Source organism: Ovis canadensis, chromosome 1 (assembly GCF_042477335.2).
Source record: "Ovis canadensis isolate MfBH-ARS-UI-01 breed Bighorn chromosome 1, ARS-UI_OviCan_v2, whole genome shotgun sequence".
Lineage (NCBI taxonomy): Eukaryota > Metazoa > Chordata > Mammalia > Artiodactyla > Bovidae > Ovis > Ovis canadensis.
The window spans coordinates 70561372-70575954 of record NC_091245.1 but is presented as its reverse complement, the minus strand read 5'-3'; the positions used below and the strand labels follow the sequence as shown (position 1 = coordinate 70575954).

General features: G+C 36.2%; 1 protein-coding gene across 17 annotated transcripts in view; it reads left to right on the top strand.

The window, feature by feature from the left end:
• EVI5 (ecotropic viral integration site 5) overlaps window positions 1-14583 on the top strand; it is a 227493-nt gene that overhangs the window by 71856 nt on the left and 141054 nt on the right. For 13 of the 17 annotated variants that reach the window (XM_069597978.1, XM_069597976.1, XM_069597977.1 and 10 more), the window contains exons 3-5: window positions 10479-10668; window positions 11304-11528; window positions 12323-12397. In XM_069597978.1, coding sequence (XP_069454079.1) covers window positions 10479-10668; window positions 11304-11528; window positions 12323-12397 — 490 coding nt within the window. Of the gene's footprint in view, window positions 1-43; window positions 191-10478; window positions 10669-11303; window positions 11529-12322; window positions 12398-14583 lie in introns of those variants that run through there. The other 4 variants (XM_069597981.1, XM_069597986.1, XM_069597979.1 and 1 more) reach the window with 1 other exon arrangement.

Genomic DNA, 14583 nt, shown 5'->3' with positions numbered 1-14583 from the left:
AAAATCAGTGCATGTGGCAATCCCAGTAAGATGTGAAGAAATGGTTCAATATAATATCAAAGATCTGTTTGATGAAAGTTAATTATTGATAGCCTTGAGGTTGAAATGGGATAGCTGTTTTTTTTCTATGTTAAATGTGTTTTTCATTTTAAAATTACAAAGACTTTTTGGCAGAGATGGATTCAAGAAGGTAAGGTTCAAGTGTAATAGCAGTGCATTTTAATTCAGGAGGGGAATAATGCTAATTTAAATTTTGAACGGGTCGTTATTTGTCTGGTTTAAAAGTTTGGCATTGCAACCATGTTTGCTTCCTTTTACTTAGAATCAGCTTTTACTTTTTAGCAGATTTGGGGGGGGTGAAATATGAGGACAAGAAAATGGAAAGAGTTCTTCTAAATTAAAGTAAATATATTTTATGTAACATCTAAGTCTACACTGTCAAATATGGAAGCCATTAGCCGTATGTGACAGTTGAGCACCTGAAATGTGACTGGTCTGAATTGTGATGAGCTGTAAAAGTAAAACATACTCCAGATTTTGAAGAGCTGATTTGGGGGGGGAAAAAAAAAAGGAGATCATCAATTAAAAAATTTTTGATTGTATAGTAAAAATATGTAATGTTTTGACTGTTTGATAAAGTAAATTATTAGAATTAAATTGCAACTATGTTTCATACTTTAAACTTGGCTATTAGAACATTTGAACTTATGTAAGGGGCTGGCATTATATTTCTGTTAGACAGTGCTGATCTCGGTGAGCTAACTTTTACATTTATAATTTTACCACCACAGCATTACCTCAGTTATCTAAGGGTACTCTCTGTAACACAGCCATGTGCATTTAAGGAAGTGGTAAAAAGCTTCTGAACAAAACAAGTATTTTCAAGTCTTTGTGTTAAAAACATATATTTTTAATCATAGAGTTCTTTAGAATGTCACTCTAACCTCTTATTCTTTTTCTTTTCATAGAAGAATTGTTTTAAATTTTTAATCAGTTGTCTGGTTTCTGATGATGGGATTAATTAAAAGAATTTATTGTACTACTCTTTCTGTTGCAACTTAGCTTCAGTGTGGAATAGCTGTATAAATCAGTCACTAACCCGTCAGTTTCTGATCAGAATATTTGAGAGTGGCCTGCAAGACTCATGCATTCACCTTCTCTGAGACCTTATCTTAAAGAAACAAAAGCCAAAGAAAAACCCCCTGTGCTTTCAGAACTGGAGAGATTCTTGTCATTTAGGCTCCTCCCTTCTGAGTTATCTCTGAGTTGTTGCTTCCTGTGCTAATTCCTTGTCTTTTTTCTTAATTCTCCCTCCTTTCTTCTGAGACATGTATATGCTTGATGATGTAGATGGGAATGGGTGTGACTCCTCTGTGAGTCAGATATGTATTCTGTTGCTATTGATTTGCAACAGCCTGGTTTTTTAGACAGCAGGCTGCTGTCTTTCTCCCTGTACTTTCATATCCTGTTTGTTTGGTGTAAGGTTACAAGAATATTTGAACTCTAAGTTTGAAAAGTTGCTCCCTCTGCAATGAAGTGCCAGTATATTTAGCTTTTCAAGTGTTTTTCTCACATAGCAGTATTTTTCCTTAGCTTTCTTAGCTCCTTCCTTAGCTCTTTATAAATTATCTTAACAGTTTACACATTCCCAGCTGGCATGTTGACCTGTTATTTTTGTATCCTTCTGTCTTATTTCTGGTATCCATGGGAAAGCATTATACTGAGTACAACAGGATATTAAAAAAGTTTGTCAAATAATTGCCAAATTTCCATTTGTAGACTTTTCAGCTGCTGTATTATCTACATGGATATGTCTCTCAAGTATTTCAAACTCCAAAAACCCAAAAGAAAACCCTTTTTTTCCTCTTCCTTTGTATTTTTCGTAGTATTGTAGAGAATTATTTTCTTTCATGTTTATCAAATATATGCATTGTACATAAATTATTTTTTTTCTCATATGCCCGTCATGAAGTGCACAATGTACCATTTTCCTCAGATAGGTGGCCCCTTGGTGAGATGAAGGTTCAGTTCTCAGTAGCAAGAATATGGTGAAGATAATGTCTAAAATACGACCTAAAGACCCAGTTACTCTCTTTGTTGGCATATACCGACAAAGTGTTGTTCTCGCTGTAGAGAACTGGAATTGGAAATGCTTTCTCTCTGCCAAGTATCCTAAGCTTCTGCAGTCAAAGAATCTTAGACATTTTCCATCCCTAATACTATTGGAAGTCCAACTGACACTGGGCTTTAGCAACCCCACCTCAGATAATGTGGAACTGTAGCTGCTTTGAATGCTACCCTTAGAGCTGGAGGTACAGAAAGTTGGAGTTGTTTAGGTGGAAGACTGCAGATTATATATTTATTCCCCAGTCAGTAGAGATCCAAGCTCTGATGCCTTAGTCTTGTGGCATTCTAGGAGGATGAATAAATTTAGGTCTCTCAGTTGTTGTATAGCAGCAGGCCACACCTACCTATGGAGAATGCCTTTGATTATCACCTACAATGTTCCTATCAGGCCAGTATGCTTTTACTTTAATTCAGTTCTTCTTGTTTTAGTCATAAGAAAATTATGATGGGATGGGAAGGTAGCTTCCTTTTTTTTTTTGTGGTAAATCCTTGCAAGGCAGTGAACCCATCTGCTCTGGGGAAAGGAAGGTAAATGAGTAACTTTTGAATAGACTTCTCACTATCCCACAGACCTCTGAGTAATGCTGTATTGCCACTTTCTCAGGTGCCCAGCTACATAGTCTTTGAAAACTTCTCACATTTTCAGGCAGTATGTGTTTACTACCATGTCAAGAGTATTTTAATTGAAACTAGGTTTGCAACCTGTCTAGGAGTCTTCTTGAGGTGATTAAAAAAAAAGAATCACTGCTTTTAGCAAAAATAAATAGAAATGTATGATTCTAACTACACATTCTGTAAAGTCTGCATATTCTTAATGAGTATGTAAATTCTTTTCCTACATACCATGATTAAGTAGCTAGTAGAGAGAGACTTGATAGTATCAGCTCAAGTATTACTTCTGGAAAATGTTCTCATTCTCTCAGACAGAAGGACTTCATTATATCCATAGCATTGAAAAAAAATTCTAAAGTTTTTAATGGAAAATTCTAAATTTTGATAGAATGACCAACAAATTTGAAAAAAGAGAAAGTAGTGTCTATATCTTCGTTTATAAAATAGATACACTTAATATATCAAAAATTGTCACTGTTTTTGTGATCATATTATAATCATGGTTTTAAAAAAAGTTTTGAAGGGCTTTCAGTAATATAAAGCAGTAGTTTCTCACCTAATTCTTACTATCCCTAATGTCATTAACCAGAGATAGTATTTTTAATAAATTTTTATGAAAGTGAAAAGTGAAAGTGTTAGTTGCTCAGTACGGTCTGATTTCTTTGCATCCCCAAGGACTGTAGCCTGCCAGGCTCCTCTGTCCATGAAACTTTCTGGAAAAGAATACTGGAGTGAGTAGCCATTCCCTTCTCCAGGGGCTCTTCCCAACTCAGGGATCTAACCCAGGTCTCCGGCACTGCAGGTGGATTCTTTACCTTCTGAGCTACGATTCAGTTCAGTTCAGTCGCTCAGTTGTGTCTGACTCTTTGGGACCCCATGGACTGCAGCACGCCAGGCCTCCCTGTCCATCACCAACTTCCAGAGTTTACTCAAACTCATGTCCATCAAATTGGTGATGCCATCCAACCGTCTCATCCTCTGTCATCCCCTTCTCCTCCTACCTTCGATCTTTCCCAGCATCAGGGTCTTTTCTAATGAGTCAGTTCTTCACATCAGGTGGCCAAAGTATTGGAGTTTCAGCGTCAGCATCTGTCCTTTCAATGAATATTCAGGACTGCTTTCTTTTAGGATGGACTGGTTGGATCTCCTTGCTGTCCAAGGGACTCTCAAGAGTCTTCTCCAACATCACAGTTCAAAAGCATCAAGTCTTCAGTGCTCAGCTTTCTTTATAGTCCCACTCTCACATCCATACATCACTACTGGAAAAACTGTAGCTTCGACTAGATGGACCTTTGTTGGCAAAGTAATGTCTCTGCTTTTTAATATGCTGTCTAGGTTGGTCATAGATTTTCTTCCAAGGAGCAAGCATCTTTTAATTTCATGGCTGTAGTCACCATCTGCAGTGATTTTGGAGCCCAAGAAAATAAAGTCTGCCACTGTTTCCACTGTTTCCCCATCTATTTGCCATGAAGTGATGGGACTGCATGCCATGATCTTAGTTTTCTGAATGTTGAATTGTTAGCCAACTTTTTCACTCTCCTCTTTCACTTGCATCAAGAGGCTCTTTAGTTCTTCACTTTCTTCCGTAAGGGTGGTGTCATTTGCATATCTGAGATTATTGATATTTCTCCCGGCAATCTTGATTTCAGCTTGTGCTTCATCCAGCCCAGCATTTCTCATGATGTATTCTGCATATAAGTTAAATAAGCAGGGTGACAACATACAGCCTTGATGTACTCCTTTTCCTATTTGGAACCAGTCTGTTGTTCCATGTTCAGTTCTAACTGTTGTTTCTTAATCTCCATACAGATTTCTCAAGAGGCAGGTCAGGTGGTCTGGTATGCCCATCTCTTTCAGAATTTTCCACAGTTTCTTGTGATCCACACAGTCAAAGGCTTTGGCATAGTCAATAAAGCAGAAGTAGATATTTTTCTGGAACTCCCTTGCTCTTTTGGTGATCCAACAGATGTTGGCAATTTGATCTCTGGTTCCTCTGCCTTTTCTAAATCCAGCTTGAACATCTGGAAGTTCATGGTTAACATGCTGTTGAAGCCCACCTTGGAGAATTTTGAGCATTACTTTGCTAGCATGTGAGATGAGTGCAATTGTGCGGTAGTTTAAGCATTCTTTGGCATTGCCTTTCTTTGGGATTGGAATGAAAACTGACCTTTTCCAGTCCTGTCGCCACTGCTGAGTTTTCCAAATTTCCAAAGTGCAGCACTTTGACAGCATCATCTCTTAGGATTTGAAATAGCTCAACTGGAATTCCATCATGTCCACTAGCTTTGTTTGTAGTGATGCTTCCTAAGACCCACTTGACTTCGCATATCCAGAATGTCTGGCTCTAGGTTGGTTGATGTATAATTTGCAAGAGAGAAATGCACAGTTCTTAAGTGTACAGTTTGAGCTTTAACAGATATAAACACCTAACAGATATATACACCTGTGTATAACCCTCACGCCCATTAATATGTAGACAGTTTTTTTCATTTTAGAAAATTCATTTGTGCCCTTTTTATCAACTCCTCCACCAGAAACTTTTCTTCTGATTTTTATGGATATATTTTGCTTATTCTTTTTGGTGAGGCTATAATTCATATACTATGCATCTCACCCATATGAAGTGAGTAATTCAGTGTTTTTTTTATGTATTTACAGAGTTTTGCAGTCATCACCACAATCATTTTTAGAACATTTTCATCACCCCCCAAAGAAACTATATCCATTAGCAGCAACTGTCCATCCCTCCTTGTTCCCTTACTCCCACTCCAGTCTTCAGCAACAACTAATCTACTTTCTGAATTCTAGGTATTGAATATAAATTGAGTCATATCATGTTTCCTTTTGTGACTGACTTCTTTCACTTAGCATGTTTTCAAGGTTCCATGTTCCAGCATCCATGTTGTAACCTGTATCTCTGCTTCATTTTTTTTTCAAGACTGAATGATACTATACCTTATGGATATACCAGTGTTTTTATCCATCCAGTACTTGATGGATATTTGGATTGTTTCCACTCTGGTTATTATGAATAATATTGCCATGAACACTTGTTATGTAGGTTTTGTGTGGACATAGATTTTCATTTCTCTTGAATATATACCTGGGAGTGGAATGGCTGGTTTGTATGATAATTCTATGTTTAACCATTTAAAAAATTGCCAGACTTTTTTTCCAAAGTGATTTTACCATTTTATATTCCCATCAGTGTGTCTGAGGGTTCCTGTGTCTCCATATCTTCACCAATACTTGTTGTTATTTGTCTTTTTCATTATAGCCATATTTTAATACCATACTGTGAAGGAGTGTGTTGTTATGTTTTGACTGGCATTTCCTAATCACTAGTGATGTAGATCATCTTTGTGTGTGTTTATTGGCCAATTATATATATTTGTGGATAATTATCTATTCTTATTCTGTGCCCATTTTTTAATTGGCTTTTTAGTATTGAGTTGTAAGGGTTATTTATATATTCTAGATAGAAGTCTTATGGGTTGTGCATATTTTTTCCCATTCTGTGGGTTTTCTTTTTACTTTCTTAATGGCATCCACTGAGGTACAGAACATCTAAAATTTTGATGAGTCCAGTTTAAATATATTCTTTATTTTACTTGTGCCTTTGGTGTCATATTTAGAAAGGCTTTTCTTCTGTAGTGTACGTGTTCTGGAACTTCTTGTAAGTGGAATCAAGCAGTATGTACTCTTTTGCATCAGGGTTCTTTCACCTGGTGGGCTCCATACAGTCCATGGGGTTGCAGAGAGTTGGAAAGGACTGAGCAAGTAACACTATACTTCACTTCTCTCACCTAATGTTTATAAGATTAATGTTATGTATCAGCAGCAGTTTGTATCTGAGTGATGTTGCAGTGAATGAATGTATCACAATTTGATCATTTATCTTTCTGGATATAGGGGTTGTTTTTGGACTTTGACTATTATGAATAACGCTTTTCTGAACTTTAAATTGTAAGTCTTTTTGTGGATGTAGGTTTTCATTTTTCTTGCTGTCATATAAAAATGTATTCAACTTTATGAAGAATTGCCAAATAGTCTTCATAGTGGTTGAACTCTTACATACTACTGACATGGATGTATTAAAGTCACAACTGGTTTCATCTTTGGCAGCACTTAGTATGGCCAGTCTTTAAAGTTGTAACCATGCTGATTGTGTACATGGTGTGGTTTTAACTTGGGTTTCTTTGGTGACTAAGGATGTTGAATGTTTTTCAGTTGCTTATCAGCCACTTGACTATTTTGTTTTGGAAGGTGTCAGTTTAAATCTCTTACTCATTTAAAAAATGTGTTGTTTGCCTTCTTAATTATCAATTTAAGTGTTCTTCCTGTATTCTGGATACCAGTCTTTTGTTAGATGCATATGTTGAGGATATTCTGTTTGTTTGGTTTTTTTCTTCAGTTTGTGGCTTACCTTTTCGTTTTCTTAAAAGTAGAGCTTTTAAAATTTGAAATGCAATTTAGTATTTTTTAGTCAATTTTTTCTTCTATGGTTAATGTTTGTTTGTGTCCCATTAACAAATTTTGCCTTTTCCAAGGTTGTGAAGACTTTTTCCTGTTTTTTTTAAGACGTTTTATAGTTTTTATATTCAACTCTGTTGTCCATTTTGAGTCTTTTTTTTTTTTTTTGTATTATGTGAATTAAGGCAGGGACAGTATCTTTAATATAAAGTCTGTACTTGGAATATTTCATTTGTAATGGTTTTCAAAGTTTTGTATATTTGTAGTACTTATTGCATTGTCCTCTGAAGATGAACTGGTTAACTCTCTTCTCTAAACTACCCATGAATTCATTTGGTTTTCCTGCTTATCCTAAAAGTTATAACATGGAGATCTCTGAGACCTTTCTGACTGTTAAAAAACAAACAGAACACCCTTCTTTTTAGGTACTTTTTCATTTATGCTTTCATTATATCTCAGATTTCTGTTTAGCTTAGGAAACACCAGTATTTCCTTTTTAACTGCATGTCTTTATTAATGGTAGTGGTGCAATTTAATTATTTGTCATATAGTGAAGTCACTCAGTCATGTCTGACTCTTTGTGACCCCCTGGAATGTAGCCCACCAGGCTTCTCCATCCATGGAATTTTCTAGGCAAGAGTGCTGGAGTGGGTTGCCATTTCCTTCTCCATGGGATCTTCCCGACCCAGGGATCAAAGCTGGGTCTCCTGCATTACAGGCAGACACTTTACTGTCCGAGCCATCAGGGAATCCTAAAAAAGTGAAAGTCACTCAGTTGTGTCAGACTCGTTGTGACCCCATGGACTATACAGTCCATGGAATTCTCCAGGTCAGAATACTGGAGTGGGTACCCTTTCCTTCTCCAGGGGATCTTCCCAACCCAGGGATCGAACCCAGGTCTCCCACATTGCAGGAGGATTCTTTACCAGCTGAGCCATAAGGGAAGTTAGCAAGCATTCAATGAATAATTAAGTGAAATAAACTTGGATTCAGGTTATTTCTGTAAAGTTTGTTTCTGTATTCCATTTATAAATCTTGAGGTTTAGAATCATACATAAAATTACTTTATACATACACTTATTTTTTTATGTTATATTGTGGACTTATTAAAATAATATCTATGGAAAATAGTATTTACAGCAAAACTTTATCATTAATTAGTTTTTTTCTGATTAAGACTATATATAGCAAATAATTGACCCTGAATTTAGCTGTTTTATAAATTTTTCTATTTCTGGCAATATTTGGGACATTTTATTTCATTTACTGTTGCCATGAAAAAAATGCATTAAATTTTGCCATGAATAAGGAAAGCTTTTTAGTTTATATTATTGTGTTATTGAGTTTGATCATCTCGTATTTGAAGTTTTTTTTTTCTTTAATATGGGGATTTGAGTTTTATTTCCATTCTGTCAGTTTTCAGTGTATTTTGTTTTGAGCTAAATACAAAGACAATATAAAGGGATATAAAGATGAGTAAGATATAACTGTGGCTTGCAAGGGATTTTTTATAATCTGCTAAATATAATTTGACTCATGTTTCTTTATTAGTTTTTATACATCATAAGTTAATATTGGGAGCATTTTTTGTCTAAGCAGATGATTTTCTGAAGGAGTTACTGGAAGTAAATAGTATCCATGTTAAATAGATGTTTTAGGACCCCATGGCATGTAATTTACATCTTAATAATGATAGAGCCACATTTTCCAGCCTTTTTTTTTGATAGCCTGTTTACATGTGAAAGAAGTAATGGGTTTGATGTTGTATTGAGTTATGGAATGGATCTCTGAAATTATCTTCACCTGTCTTTCTACAGATAAGGAAGAGGCCTTAAACAGGGCCTTAACAGTGAAGAGGTCTTAATTTAAAAGTGCAAGTCCAGTGATAAATGACAGTTGTTAGCTGGCCTGAGTTTCTGGGAGATAGTAGGGTTTATGGAGAGTTAGTGGATTAAAGTCCTTTCTCATTTAAAGGGAGAAGCTTCTACCCTGTTTTTCTGGAATATAGGCTAGTTTTGCCCTTTTTGTTTTTTAAGAGATCCAGAATTGTAAATACAAATATATGTTGGAGAAGGAAATGGCAACCCACTCCGATATTTTTGCCTGGAAAATCCCATGCCTAGAGAAGCCTGGTGAGTTGCAGTCCATCAGGTTGCAAAGAGTTGGACATGACTGAGCAACTAACACACACACATACACACAAATGTATGTGTATATAAACAAATGAAACCTTCTAATTTTAGTTTTAGTAATTGTTCTTTTTTTTTTTTTTACACAAACATTGCATGAGCCAGATAAAACACTCTTTGGACAGATCAGTTATACCTGGGTGAAGCAAAATTGAAAGAGACAAAAGATTTGATTAATTTGTGTGTCTGCCTTACTTTTTTAGTCCTAGACACATTTTAAACATGTTAGGATTAGTTCTTCCATAAAATTAGTTAATACCTCTTCCAAGTATAGTTTCTTTTTCCCTGAAGCCTTCCTAATGAATTTCTCCCCAGAAGATTTCTTCTAATTTGAATTTTTAGTGGAGATAAAGGGAAATTATAATGAGACTAATAGCACTAAAATATTTAACATAATTTACTTTATCAAATTTTTAAATTGCTATTCTTAGTAGAAAAAATATATAGCAATCAATTTTGTAGATGTCAACCAAATGTTTTTAAAATTACATATATTTTAAAAATATGGCTAAATTGCTATAGTGAAGCCCTTAAGTATCATCATGTTATTGCAGGAAGGGGGACCTCTTCCAGGGCCTGAGAGTGGGCTCGCTCTTGTCTAACACTCGGAAATGGATTGTCCAAGGAGGTACATATGGTGACAAAGCAAGATACTTTATTGGGAAGGGGCACCTGGTCAGAGAACAGGAGGGTAAGGGAACCCAGGAGGACTGCTCCGCTATGTGGCTTGCTGTCTCAGGTTTTGCATTGATGAGATTAGTTTCTGGGTTGTTTCTGGCCAATCACTCTCAAAAAAGAGTCCTTCCTGGTGGCATACCTATTGCTCAGGCAAGATGGATTTCAGGATCCTGGGAGGTGATAGGACAGGTGGTGTCTCCTTTTGGCCTTTCCTGAACTCTTCCATTTGGTGGTAGCTTATTAGTTCCATGTTCCTTACTGAGACCTCCTGTGGTAAAATACTCATGCAAATAGTTACTATGGTGCCTGGCCTGGGTGGGTGGTTTTAGTCAGTGTTTCCTCTAATATTGTCATCTAGTGTCACTGTGATATCTTGAACAATTTTTAATTATATTTTAGATTGTTAGAGACAGATAGTAAGTCTTTAAGATCTGTAAATGGATCAAGAAGGAACAGTGGCTCCTCCCTGGTATCAAGTTCATCAGCCTCTAGCAACCTCAGTCACCTTGAAGAAGACTCTTGGATTCTTTGGGGAAGAGTTGTTAATGAATGGGAAGATGTGCGCAAAAAGAAGGAGAAACAAGTAAAGGTATTCATATTTTTTGCTGAAGTTCTTCCTCTTATCCCATCAGGCAGAGATTGATAGAGGATTTAAAAAAAAAAAATTGGATTCTAGTATTCCCAGGTGCTGTGATGAAGAGGTTTGCTTTATATGTTTTCTTCAATTGTGCCAATAGAAGTTTTGATTTGCAGCTATCAGCTATTATAAAAGTCTCCTAGCTGTAGAAATATAGATTCAGAAATGAAGTGGTGACATCCAAAATCCTTTAGTTATCACTATTTTACTTTTTTTTTTAAAGCATAAAACAGCCCTTTGAAAGATCATGGTTACCATGCTATCTGTTATTCACAGCTCTGCAGATTATCAGTTTCTTAATACCTTGAGAGGCCATACTCTGAGTGAAATGACAGGAATTTATCCACAGCATTGTTGTTCCTCTGATCAGAACATAACACATCAGTATCTTAGCCAAATCTTAGCTTTGGTTAAAACATTCCCTAGTCTTATTATAAAAGTAGTTTGTGAATTAAAATTTGAGAAAGTAAAAAGAAAAAAAATTTTTTTGAAAACGTCATCTACTCCACTCCAGCTTCCAATCCCTGTGGTTTTCAAGGTAGGAAGCCTAAATAAGTCATTTAAACATTTTTATTTTTATTTTTTAGGAACTTGTTCGTAAAGGGATACCCCATCATTTTAGAGCAATAGTTTGGCAACTTTTGTGCAGTGCACAAAGTATGCCAATTAAGGATCAGTATTCAGAACTCCTGAAAATGACCTCACCTTGTGAAAAGTTGATCCGAAGGGACATTGCTAGAACTTATCCTGAACACAATTTTTTTAAGGAAAAAGATAGCCTTGGACAGGAAGTTTTGTTTAATGTAATGAAGGTAAGTTCTATTCATTCATTTTTTTTGGGGGGGGGTGAAATAAATTCTTATGTTCAAATTAAACATTTCTCATAATGAAGTATGAACTCATCCTAATAATCAGTTGCTTCGGCAATCAATTTGATTTTAGCATAATTTTGACTTTAATTCTGATGTTTAAGTTGCTGTCTGATTTGGAGAACTCTTGGAAAATTCCTTACATTGCTTGGTATTAGTTGAAGTCAAATAACCTATACATACCATAGAGAAGACCCTTCATGAAAATGAGTAATACACCTTCTGTGAGTTTCACAATCTGGGAGCAAATTTTCTGTTTGCTGTGGCCAGCGTCACTAAGAGCTCCTCACCCTTGAAAGTCTGTGGCATTGTAATTTTTTCTTCAATATTGTCTTTTCTCTTTGCATAATTCCTTTCCCTTTTAGCTACCCCTGTGAAATTATGATTTCTTGTTAAACCATATCAATTTTGTCAGTGCTTTACCATCATCCTACTCAAATTTTACTCTATCAGCTACATTATTTTTAATGATTTTTAAGCTTTGCCACTTCCCTGAGTACAAATTCCTTTATTTTCTTGTCCTTAAGAGCAAACAATTCCTAATTTGTAAATCATCAAAAGAAAATTTTATGTAGTAAATCATATAGGGTAGGATAGCATCTACAGCAAAGCAAGCAAGAGCTTCTCTAAAAAATAAATGGTCTTTAACCCACATTCTCACTATTTTTAGGCTTGTAGAGAAGGAAGGTATGCTATATCATGATAAAGTATTTTGAACAACATTTTTTACTTTTTAGGCGTATTCTTTAGTGGATCGTGAGGTTGGTTACTGTCAAGGAAGTGCTTTTATAGTTGGATTGCTGCTTATGCAGGTAAGTTATATAAGTATTACAGTTGGAGAATTTAAAAATCATCCTTGTTTTTAGTAAGTGGATTTTGGGTGTTTTTCTCCTAAGCATAATCTAAATAAGAACATTTAGTTTGCATTTTAAAATATTAAACATGTTGAAAATAACACATGGTAAATATCCTGCCACTAAATCAAATTTCATCTTATCTACATTTGGAATCTTACATGTCTGTATTTAATGAGGAATAATCTTTTCCCAGCTAAGGAGGACTGATTAAAGTGTTTTTATAGAAATCTTACTTTATGGGACTTCTCTGGTGGGTTTGATCCCTTATTGAACTAAGATCCCCCATATTGTGTGGCAAGGCTACATGCACACACAAGTCATAGTTATGATATACAGTGTCTTTGGAAGTTTATACAGTACTTTTATTTGTCACAGAACTGAGGGCTTGTTACACCTGTCTTATTATAGGCTTAAAAATAGTGGTACTCAGTCACTTCTGCTGCCTTAGGGATAAACATGTTTCCATTGGCAGTGGCTTGTATTGGGTGGGGTGTTTTTGGAAGTCAAGGACAGGGCAGTAAGTCATAGCTTTGACAGGAAATAGCATGTGATGTTATCTATTTAGCAGTATTGAAAATTTTTTTAAAGTCTATCTTACTCTTGTATTAAGTCTCAGACTGAAATATAACTTGAAAAGAAATCTTGGAGAAAACTTTTGAGTCATTTAGGCTTGTTTTTGCAACTCAGTTCTGCACTGAGTTCTGTAACCTTGGGCTAGATTATTTTAACATCTTTTTCTTAGCCTTAATTAGGTACTACTTCTACTTTTAGATTCATTATGAGGGTTATATAATATATGTAATAGGCTAGCATGGTGTTTGACACATGGTAGACATGCAATAGAAGTTCAGTGACTTGCCCAAGGTCACATATCTTGGTAGATAAGAGCAGTGTAGGAATCAGAAACTGTTTCTCCACTGTTACTGTTGTTCAGTCGCTCAGTAGTGTCACACTCTTTGTGACTACATGGTGTGCAGCATGCCAGGCTTCCCTGTCCTTCACCAACTTCCGGAGCTTGCTCAAACTCATGTCCATTGAGTCGGTGATGCCATCCAACTATCTCATGCTCTGTTGTCCCCTTCTCCTGCCTTCAATCTTTCCCAGCATCAGGGTCTTTTCTAATGAGTCAGTTCTTCACATCAGGTGGCCAAAGTTTTGGAGTTTCAGCTTCAGCATCAGTCCTTCCAATGAATATTCAGGACTGATGTCCTTTAGGATGGACTGGCTGTCCAAGGGACTCTTAAGAGTCTTCTCCAGCACCATAGTTCAAAAGCATCAATTCCTCGGCACTCAGCTTTCTTTGTAGTCCAACTTTCACATCCATACATAACTACTGGAAAAACCATAGCTTCGACTAGATGGACCTTCGTTGCCAAAGTAAGGTCGCTGCTTTTTAATATGCTGTCCAAGTTTGTTATAACTTTTCTTCCAAGGAGTAAGCATCTTTAATTTCATGGCTGCAGTCACCATCTGCAGTGATTTTGGAGCCCAAGAAAATAAAGTCTGCCACTGTTTCCACTGTTTCCCCATCTATTTGCCATGATGTGATGGGACCAGATGCCGCTCTCTTCATTTTTGGAATGTTGAGTTTCAAGTCAGCTTGAAAACTCTCCTCTTTCACCTTCATCAAGAGGCTCTTTAGTTCCTCTTCACTTTCTGCATAAGGGTGGTGGCATCTGCATATCTGAGGTTGTTGATATTTTTCCTTGTAATCTTGATTTCAGCTTGTGCTTCATCCACCCTGGCATTTCACGTGATGTACTTGCATATAAGTTAAATAAGCAGGGTGGCAGTATATATCCTTTCACAATTTTGAACCAGTCCATTGTGCCATGTCCGGTTCTAACTGTTGCTTCTTAACTGCATACAGGTTTCTCAGGAGGCAGATAAGGTGGTCTGGTATTCCCATCCCTTGAAGAATTTTCCCAGTTTGTTGTGATCCACACGGTCAAAGGCTTTAGCATAGTCAATGAAGCAGAAGTTGATGTTTTTCTGAAATTCTCTTGCTTTTTCTATAATCCAACGGATGTTGGCAATTTGATCTCTGGTTCCCCTGCCTTTTCTAAATCCAGCTTGAACATCTGGAAGTTCTCGGTTCTCATACTGTTGAAGTGGAGAATTTTCAGCATTACGTTACTAGC